The sequence below is a fragment of the Notothenia rossii genome, assembly GCF_949606895.1.
Source record: "Notothenia rossii genome assembly, chromosome: 2".
In the NCBI taxonomy this organism is placed as follows: Eukaryota; Metazoa; Chordata; class Actinopteri; order Perciformes; family Nototheniidae; genus Notothenia; species Notothenia rossii.
Window position 1 is genome coordinate 18,965,562 of NC_136904.1, and position 10,256 is coordinate 18,975,817.

Consider the following 10,256-nt stretch of genomic DNA (forward strand, 5'->3'; position numbering starts at 1 on the left):
CACTTCCACAAGCCGGAGAAGGAGGTGAGAGACGCAAGTCTAGACGGGCCCCAACATGTAGTTCTATTATTCATCACAAATGATGAAAAGCTGCTTAATGCTCTGGTGGTTCCAAAGCCCCTCTGTTACTGTGGGCTACGTGGAGGATTCACATTGTTGAAACATATTAAAGAAGACTGGTTTCAGAAAGAAGACATTTTACTTGGTCCCTTTTCTTAAAGGCATACAAATATTTGTTTCTGTCATGAGGGCACTGATAATCACATTAACCATGATAATTACTACATACTAAGGCACAAAGGATGATTATTATAATTCAGAGGATACCAATTGTGACTGCTGATTATAGGTTTTACTATTTATTAATTGTGAAGGCAAGGTACAAAGTATTCTTACAGGGAAATCCCCCTCACTCTTCTTTATTCCACCTATTTACAGAATATTGAAGAGAGATTTGATTTTAGTGAACATAACTGGATCGAAGAAGCCATCAAATATTGAGTCTAGTTGTCATATTTATCAGAAAACACCACGTTATTATCAGTTCTGACTTTTGTTCTTTCTCTCCACAGAGAGGCAGTCTGACCCTTCTCCTCTGCGGGGAGTACGGCCTCGTCTGGGCTCTGGAGCAAGTTTTTCAACATGGTTTTAAATCCCCCCGACTCTTTAAGAGCATTTTCATCTGGGACCTCTTAGGTAAAGACTTAATGTCATTACTCACTTACAGTATATTACTTAAGCCATAATGTGATATTCCTTCCAAAACCTACATTTTTGTGTTATCAAACATTGTTTAGATTTCTTAACATTTAAGTATCACTATAGAAACTGATTTGTCATTTAAAAAAAATGTTTTGTACTTTAACAGAAAAGTCACAAGTGTACTTTGAAAGTGCGGAGCAGCGGGAGGCGACACCAGATGAAAACTGGCAAACCCGAGTGCGTCACTTCTGCCGCTTCATGCGCGCCATCAACAACACCTCCAGAAACATCGGCAAGGACGGGAAGTTCCAGATGCTCGTCTGTCTGGGGGCAAGGTATGTCCACAGACTCATATTTAGATCAAGTGGATTTTTTTTATTGTTAAAGGAAGTTTAGTCTTCAGGATAGATGCGTTGAAACCTGCACACTAAACCCAATACTAAGGCTCCAGAGTTCCCCTCCTGAGAATACTAAAGACTTTGGGTTGTTTGGGTAGCAGGTATTAATGGTGATTATAGACACGTCAGCATCGTAACCCCTTAATGCGCAACCATAAATCAAGCTTCAGCTTCAAAGACACTAATCAATCTGTCTTGCTGAAATGTCTTTTGTTACATCACTGAACCCCTAAGTGATGTGCATGCTTCGCTCCGTATGTGACACATCATCATGACCGGCAAGGAGTCAAACAAAAAGTATTTCTCCTTTAAATGATTCTAGATATTTAATTGTTTTTCTTAAGATCTTCCTGTGTTGAAGATGGTTCTGTGTATTGTAGGTGTAGTGATGCAGTGCTTTTACCATGTTTCTATATATGACCCCTCTGTTCAAAATAGTTGTACTGCGGCAATTTCTTAATCAATATTCAATAGTGAAAAAATGTATGGCCAACCATTTAGATACTAGATGAGTTATTTTCATCTTGGAAGTAGATAATACTTGACAATCCTCTGCTTAATACAATTGTTTTGGAATGTTGGTAATACAGCAAAAGGTAATTTGAAGAAAAGGATTCAACCATCATGAAAATAATCGTTTATTGCAGCACCATACATTTTCAACAGGCCTTTTAAAGACATTTTCAAATACAGATGAATGTTTTTCACATTGATATTAGCTTTATGATATAATGATAATATGATATTAACACTCTCATAGTTCTAAATTGTTATATATTGAAAAGTTGCAACAGAAAATACATGTTGGAAGTCTCCAGTGTTTTTCTGTTATGTTGAATCCACACACGTCTTCTTCTCTCAGGGATCACTTGCTGCATCACTGGATCGCTCTGCTCGCAGACTGTCCAATCACAGCTCAGATGTATGAAGACACCGCTCTGATGAAGGACCTCTCGTTGGTAAACTCTCTCATTAGAGTACTACAGACTCTGCAGGAGTTCAACATCACCCTGGAGGCTTCACTTGTCAAAGGTGTTGGTATCTAAAACAAACCAACTCCCCACCAGGACGATCACTGGGGACCACTAAAAAGAGTAACTGAACCTTTTTTATGCAGGAAAAGACTTGAACAAAAGACATTTTCTGGCTTATATTAAAGCTACTGTTACATTTGCCATATATTAAGTGCAATGAGCCTTTCAAGATATGTTGTCATTTTTATCCTTGATGATGTGGCCATTAGATGTTAAAAATATGTTTTCTATTATGAACCATCATTTTCACATTATTGACAATGACCTACTTGTGCTATAATGTTTTACTGAAAGCAAAATATTTTCATTTTTATCGTGAACTGCTGACAATGGAAATATTTGAAGGAAAGCAACGATCAAAACTGTTAATATATTTTCAGAGAATAAAAGTATTATTTTGTTAAATCAGTGAAGTTGCTTGCCCTGTTGTCAACTCAGATTCAAATGTCATAACACAGAGCTTAAAGCAAATGATGTAGAAGTATGCTTTATAAGTAAGTATGTGTTTGACAGGGGGTTTATAGTGTAGAAAATGATTTATCTACATGTAAACAAAAAGGCTGTTACATTTGGGCTTTCCTTGAGAAATGTACTAGTGTGCAGATGTTTAACATGGAATACCTATAGCAGAGAAAATCATCCTTTTTGCATGATAAAAAGACTGTGTGGATTAACCCTGCATCCAGTGATGACCAGTGTATTCAGCTGGATGAGGAAAGTACCCCAAGTCTTTTGGCTTTTTGTGTTCGTAAAACAAGTCCTCGAAGACACGCTTGAACCATTTTTCTGTGCAAAGTTGATCACAATGAAAGCCTTCATGTAAATACCTTTCCTCCATCATCATCCCAGCTCTCACACTACGTCTGCCCCTGTTCTCTGAATAAAAACAGTGTGGTGATCTCTGTCCACTCTTCGTGATGAAGGATGATCTTCTGCTTCACATGTGAGGAGGAAAAAGGACAGCTCCTTCCCGCTCCTGATTTTGTCATCATGGTTTCTTGCTATGCAATATCCACAACAGAAAATTCAACCCTCCTACAAACTCCATACCGGGGTGTCTTGACGTGTTAACGGGCCCTTCTCCGTTACATACTTTGAACTGTGCAGAACAAGAGATTTAATATGTGAAGGACTTATTTTCTGTGCCAATAATGTCTGGAATAACTGTGTTGTACTCGTCTGTGTACGACCCACACATGAGCATCTTGGGAGATATATATTTTTGTTTTCCAATACTGTTGTACATTTATTGAAATAGCTGTGTAATGTAGTGTTTACTAAGTGAGCAACAGTGTACAGTGTAAAAATATATTAAGAATAAAGCATCAGTAATGCATTCAAGTGGATTCAATTGTATAAGAGTCAACCAGTTTTTCATGAATAGATTTAAGTTCTACATGTGCGTTCTCATCTGAAAAAAAAGTGGTTCAAAAATGCACATGCCGACTGTAAATAAAATATACTAAATTGTTCGGATAAAACCATTGGACAAAACAAGCTAAATTGATATGTGAAGTTGGGCTTCAAAACAATGATGATTTTGTAATCATTTTCTTAGATTTATTAGAACAAACAAGTCATCAAATAATTATAATAACTAAGTTCTAATGTGAACCCTAAATCAAATGTTCTCTAAAGTTTGTCTTCAAAAGCAAAATATCCCATAAAATAAAAAACTAACTAGTGCCAATCTAATTATAATCACTTTTGTGTCAAATAATTCAGTTGAAAAGTAACACACCGATTTAACCGTATAAACGCTGTTGAATGCGCTTTCTCAGCTGAGAACATGTAAACAAACTCGTTCGCGCCATGTCATATAGCTGTGCTTCTTTAAAGCCTTCAACCAGGGGGTTTATGGGATTTTGAGTTTAAGGGAAAGCAGCTAACAACTGTGACGGCACAAAGATCTCCCGCTCATTTACTACGCTTCCCGTCATTCATATCGTGTGAAGAGTACCGAGGACAGCAGCGATTGGTTAAACCCAGGTTCAAACCCAACGGCTGCACTCCTTATATGGTCATTGTACACCCGGCCCTTTCATTCATGCTAATGATATTCTAATAGACAGCTGTATGCAGTTGTAGTAAGAGCATGCGCAGTGCGTTCCAAGAATACGGCGAAGATTCAAAGTTTTTGTTCAGTAAGTGCAATTTTATTTCTCTTGTAAAGGAATGATATTTGTAGTATTTTGCTGGTTTTTTATATGCGAAGAGACTGATGGTATGGTGGTGTGGTCGTAGCTTGACGTGAGCGTGTGCAGCTAAATGTGTAAAGACTAACCGACAATGGGATAACGTGGAAGTGAACGAGAGCGTGGCGTGGTAATGGTAGCTACGTCGGCTAGCTAGCATGCTAACAGCTAACAACAATGAACCGTATCTGCCGCTCTAGCGGGCAAAAGTTTGAATTTAAAGGGAATGATGTATTCATTGTAACTTATCTGTATTTTATTAAAATCCCGACAACATACACGAATTGCACTAAGTTGGGGATTGTGTGTTATTCGGACACGGCGTGTTACACATATTTCAGCCCCGGTAGCTTTTTGTTTCTTCACTTCAGAAAGCGCTGCTGCTGCCCGCTTTTTGTTTCGAGTTTCCCCTACAAACAAATCCTCAACTGAGCAGTATGTTAGACCAACCATTTTAATTGTATTGAGAATGATAAATAATCAACATTTCCAATGTACTGGCTGTTGTTCCGAAAAGTCACATAAGAACCAGTTACCGTAGTAAAGCGCTATGTTGTGGGTGTGGAACGCTTACCGTGTGGTGTGAATGTGTGTAACATTTGGGAGCCTGCATCCGTTGCTACCGCTCCAAATGTAACACGATTGGTACTTACGTTTTTTTTATTCAACACAACTTAGTAAGTTTTAAGTGTTTATGAAATGTCAGTGTTGTATTTTTTGTTGTTTTGGTGTTCCCGCTACTTTGCTTTGAATTCCATAAAATAGTTCGACGTTTTTCTTTAGCAAAACGCTAGTTCAGTTGTCAATGAACTTCAAATACAACATACTGCTACCTCAAATGTGAGTTTCATACAAGATTTGTGTTAAAAAATGATGCGTTAAGAGTGGTTTTGTTTATCTGTATGTGTAGGGACCGCCCCCTTCTCGGTAGTAGAAAGCACAACTGACTGCACCCACGGTGATATTACAAAGAGATTTAACGATCGTTCTGGTTTACTTTTCCAGATTACTGCCATAACCAATCAACAAACGTAATATGTTTGGCTTTCACAAGTCAAAGATCTACCGGAGTAACGAAGGCTGTTGCATCTGCAAGACCAAGTCCTCCAGCTCACGCTTCACAGACAGCAGTCGATATGAAGAGACATTCGAGCTCTGTTTTGGGTAAAAGCTCTCATTCATTCAATGTTTGGTTGTATTGTGTCATCCTGTTTTCCCTTTCATTGTGTACATTAATAAAACAGGAATTTGGGTGACAAGTTTTAAGCAATACCACTTTATTACTTTTTTTAAAGGCTGTCAGAAGATCGTGTTGGAGACATTTGCAATGCCTGTGTGTTGCTGGTGAAGAGGTGGAAGAAGTTACCAAATGGCTCCAAGAAAAACTGGAATCATGTAAGTCTCTTCTGCTAAGAGTAATGAGAATCAAATGTGTCCGACTGTCACAAGAAGGCTTTATATTGACCTGATGTTTCACCTGACCTGGCTCAGGTGGTGGATGCAAGAGCTGGACCAGGCTTCAAGATGACCAAACCCAAGAAGATCAAGAACAGTGATGGGAAGAAGAAAAGCAAGCTAAAGAAGCTCCACAAGTTAAAGAGACTAAGTAAGTTGTTTTAAATATATTAGCTTATAACATGCATGTGTTGTGAGATTCTTTTGGGTGATATAAATAGATTTGAAACTCGCCAGATATGGAATATTGGTTGACAAAAATACAAGGGCATGTTAAACGAAAAAATTGTGCTATATCAAAATGACACAATGCATGCAATCTCACTCTATGTAAACCTTGGGTGTGTTGTGGATGTCTGTTTAGCCGGTCCAAAAATCACTGATTTAGCAGCATCTTGTGGATCTTTGGGTTTGGTGACTAACTGATATTTTTTGGTTTTCATCTAGGCTGAAACCAATAGCCAGTTAAAAGGGGTGAATAAATGATTGATTAATTAAAGAAAACATACAGATTCTGCCTTTTCGATGTGATCTTGTTGGATGCCAACAGCAGTTTATTATTCTACCATTTTTAACCAAACTTGTTTGGGTATTGGACTGTTGTCAGACAAAACATGCGGTTAAGATGTCTTTACATGGGTTTAAGGAATTTGTTTGGGGATTTTACTATTTTCTGATTTATTTATTTTAGACACAATTGTGTTAGGAAAAAATCTCCTACATTTCTATAAAGCATTTATTTTATTTCCCTAGCTGACTCAGATGCACTCAGCACCACCTCCAGTGTGTCTCCTGCCCAGTCCCCCAGTTACAGCAACCTATCAGATGACGGCTCAGATATCGAGTCCAAACAGAGACGCCCCTCTACGTCCAGCTTCTCTTTTCTGGACCGTTCCTACTGGAAAAGGTGCGCACTCATTAATCCGATTTGAGTTTCACAAAGTAACAGGACAAATGTTTTAAGCGATTTTGCACCCTTTGAATATCATCCATAACTAAAAGTCATTCCCCCCCCCCCCCCATGTTTTAGGCAAAAGGTGTGCTGTGGGATTGTCTACAAGGGGCGGTTTGGAGAGGTGATAATTGATCCTCGTCTCTTCAAACCCTGCTGCAGTTCCAAAAAACTGGCATCCACGCAAGTGGCTGCACACCTTCCAGACACACTTCCTCCACAACTGCCAGAAGTCATCAAAGAAACCTGGTGATTGCTTTTGTTGAATCCCCCTGTAGGGGTATCCATGGCATCCTCCTGGATTTGTCTCCAGTGGCAGACCTCCTAATTTCCACTCTCCCAACTAGATTAGTTATTTAGATATTTCTTTTCTATGTATTGTTCCTTTTTTATATGGGTATTTTTTAACTTTTGTATAGAGTTGATTTCTTTTCTTTTTTATAGAAAGCAAAAAGCAAAAAAAAAAACGTACACGGGCATTAGTGTTATTTATAGGCTGCGGAAGCAAATTGTGTCAAGGCTCCATTTTTGATTCAAATTGTTTTTGGATATTTTGTATTAAGTGATCAATGTTTTGTAAATACTTTGTCAACTTTTCATACATATCAAGACTGTTTTATTATTTTTCATAATTTGTCTGATTGTCAGTGTTTGTATGAAAGCCACCAGCTATTCTAATACCAGCTTTTTTGTCTGTTGAAGTGGCTCTTCAACATGTTGCTACAACGTTTTGTTTTATCCGTTTGTTCCATATGGGCGAATGTGTGAGTCTGTAGATTTTTTAGTGCACAGATAAACGGTTTGGTAGCCCAGGGATAATGATTACAACAGTCCTCTATGAATTTAATGAGCTTTTAATGTCTGTGTATAGATAAGAACATTTTGACATTGTCACATCTTGAGCATGCTACAAGTTTTAAACACTCCGTTTTGATTTTTCATCAATTGCTGGATAGATGTGGTTAGATCATGCATGCAGTACATTCCTCCGCCCTTTGAAATGACGAAAGTAATTTATTTATTTCTTTTGTACAGCCTCCAATGAAATGAAAATGCATGTTGTAAAACAAATGGATTTTGTAAATACACAGTATTTTGGCTTCTGGTACAACCACACTTTTTTTCAACTACAGGAATAGCAAATCACTACTTCCTTGAGAGAAAAAAATTGTGTTTGTTAGTCTGAAAGGTGCTGAAAACAAGTACTTTTACACTTAACCAGATATTGGGGTTGATCTCATCCCATCTCATTTTGTCCGACATATTTCTGTAAAGGTTTTTCAAAGCTGTAGCCTATGCTCTTCAGAATTATGTGTAAACTGCAGGGAACAGTATATTTAATCGCAGCATCAGGGAGCTGCAATAATCCTTTTTTTTTTTGATTTCTAATGGCATGCAACGGTCAGAAACTGAACCTTTTGTTTGTTAGAGAAAATGTGATTGCCATGTATTTATCTTCAGAAGCAATTGTCAAAGTTCAAACTATGCAGACATTTTGAATGTGAGAAGTGCTCTGGGGCGGTCTATCACACCTGCTATTACAGTATCAAGTGATAGATCCTTATTCAACCAAATTGACTTGTGAACAGTATCCATTAATTTAGCAATATTTAACATTTTTCTAATCAAAATTCACAATTGTCTCGATATTTCTTTTGTACGTCATGTAAAAAATAATGCTCAGTTAATTGCACAGTTTAAGCCATTGTGCGTACTGTCTGAATATCATACTGTAAAGACACGGTTTCAGTTAGCTTTTTTGCATTAATGTAAGCAATACCAACTTCATGAATTGACAGGCAATGCTCTGTAAAGTTGCTTAATATATAAACTTTTCTGCGGCAGGGTAGTTAAATGCTGAACATGTTTTATGATTATAATTAAAAGGAGAAGTGCTGCTCCCTTTTAAACTGGGAAATAAGCTTGTTTTTGTCCTTAGGGAGTTGCCATATTGTTTTTGCGAGGTACATTTGGGATGTGAGGTGTGCCTTAATGAATTACCTGACCTTGTCATGATTCTCATGTAATTTATATTTATTTATTGCAAAACCTTTTTTTAAACTGACATTTTGATAACTGGTATAGAGCCTTTTCAGAAAGTCTTTTTAATTGTGTGCACTTCCTTCGAACATGCAATGTAAATTTTTTTAATACTTTTTTTGTATACTGTACCACAAAGTAGATCTGTAATAAAACATAAATAAAAAGCTATATTGTGATTATTTTGTGCGCCGATAGGTGGTGCACAAGAGCTATATATAAGTAAGGCAGATATTAATCAACGAGGTAATGCACATTGAACACTGGAGCAGTTTTCTGTCGTAACACTAGGCCTACAGGCTAATTGTGGTTTTTTTGTATAAAATTATGCGACTCAATTAGCATTGTGGTTGGAGAAGTTCTATTATACATCTTACATAATGTATTGATATGGCTTGCCATCTGCTACTCGAAAAATAATTGAGTCTTTACTTTCATTGTTAAGCTTCTATGTTTATTTGACCGCTGGAATTATGAACAAAGACTTGATTGACAATGACCATAGTTAAATATTTGTTTCAGTTAAACAACAAATGTGAAGATTTTAATGCTGGTGCCATGACTGCATTTTCCTTATTATACTCACTTAATTCTACTTAAGAAACATTGTATATGCAGGATTGTGTAGTGTTTTTCAAGCAAGCCTTCTTTGTGAAGGATCTTGATACGTCTTTAATCATTGCTGGTTTCTGTTGACAGAACTGAGCAATGTTAAAGACAGCAGCGAGAAGAGCCCCAGCTGTGTGTAAATTCAAACGTAGTTAAATTATTATTAAGCTGCTTCTTCTGTTTATTTTAGCTGCCAAATCTTTGTATTTGATGAACCTGTACAGCTAGCAACATTATTAAAATGAAAAATGTACGATCCATCAGTTCAAGCTGTTGTAAATTAGACAAGATAAACGTGTGTTGCCTAGCAACACGTTGTTTGGCTTATTTTTATATCCATTCCTCCAGAACAATTTGACATAACTAGTTGTATTGGTAGGCTAAGTTAGCTAACCTATCACTGAATAACATCTCTCATATAATTTGTTTCGGTCTTACTATCACAGTATTTTAGCATGTACGACTTTGAAACATGCCAAAGGCCATGTTTACAAGTGTTCAGTAGGCTATGTAAAAGCATCACCATCACGGCACGGTCATACCTTCCATAATACAATCCTAAATGTTAGTTTACAGAGGTTGTATCAAGTGACTATGTTATTACATAGGGCCTAGAAAAAAGTGGGAAGTATTTTATAATGTTTGTTTCGATTAATCATAGCCTATAAGCTATGCTGTTTTTGTTATTTTTTAGCTGTTTGAGTAATGATAATGAGCTTTTAGTATTCATGTTTGGTTGTTATACGCACTAGTCAAATAAGCCGGTGTACAAGGACATTTCCGGTCTTGCATTGGCTATTTGACCGACTTTACGCAGCTCTGATTAAAAAACAGGGCTTTTTTCACTCACATGTACGCGCACCGGCGCATG

General features: G+C 37.2%; 2 protein-coding genes across 3 annotated transcripts in view; both read left to right on the forward strand.

Moving 5' to 3' along the window:
• The window catches only part of dennd5a (DENN/MADD domain containing 5A), a 30,975-nt gene extending 27,495 nt beyond the window's left edge, over positions 1–3,480 (forward strand). For both annotated transcript variants that reach the window (XM_079662714.1, XM_079662715.1), the window contains 3 exons: positions 508–696; positions 869–1,037; positions 1,963–3,480. In XM_079662714.1, coding sequence (XP_079518840.1) covers positions 508–696; positions 869–1,037; positions 1,963–2,146 — 542 coding nt within the window. In that variant the 3' untranslated portion in view covers positions 2,147–3,480. The remainder of the gene's footprint in view (positions 1–507; positions 697–868; positions 1,038–1,962) is intronic.
• Positions 3,481–4,123: 643 nt separating this feature from the next.
• Positions 4,124–8,943, forward strand: sinhcafl (SIN3-HDAC complex associated factor, like). The gene is made up of 6 exons (XM_079662725.1): positions 4,124–4,278; positions 5,335–5,493; positions 5,625–5,724; positions 5,821–5,935; positions 6,538–6,691; positions 6,815–8,943. Exons 2-6 carry the CDS (start codon positions 5,366–5,368, stop codon positions 6,987–6,989), a joined length of 672 nt encoding a protein of 223 aa, XP_079518851.1. The 5' UTR covers positions 4,124–4,278; positions 5,335–5,365; the 3' UTR covers positions 6,990–8,943.
• The last annotated feature ends 1,313 nt before the right edge of the window (positions 8,944–10,256 follow it).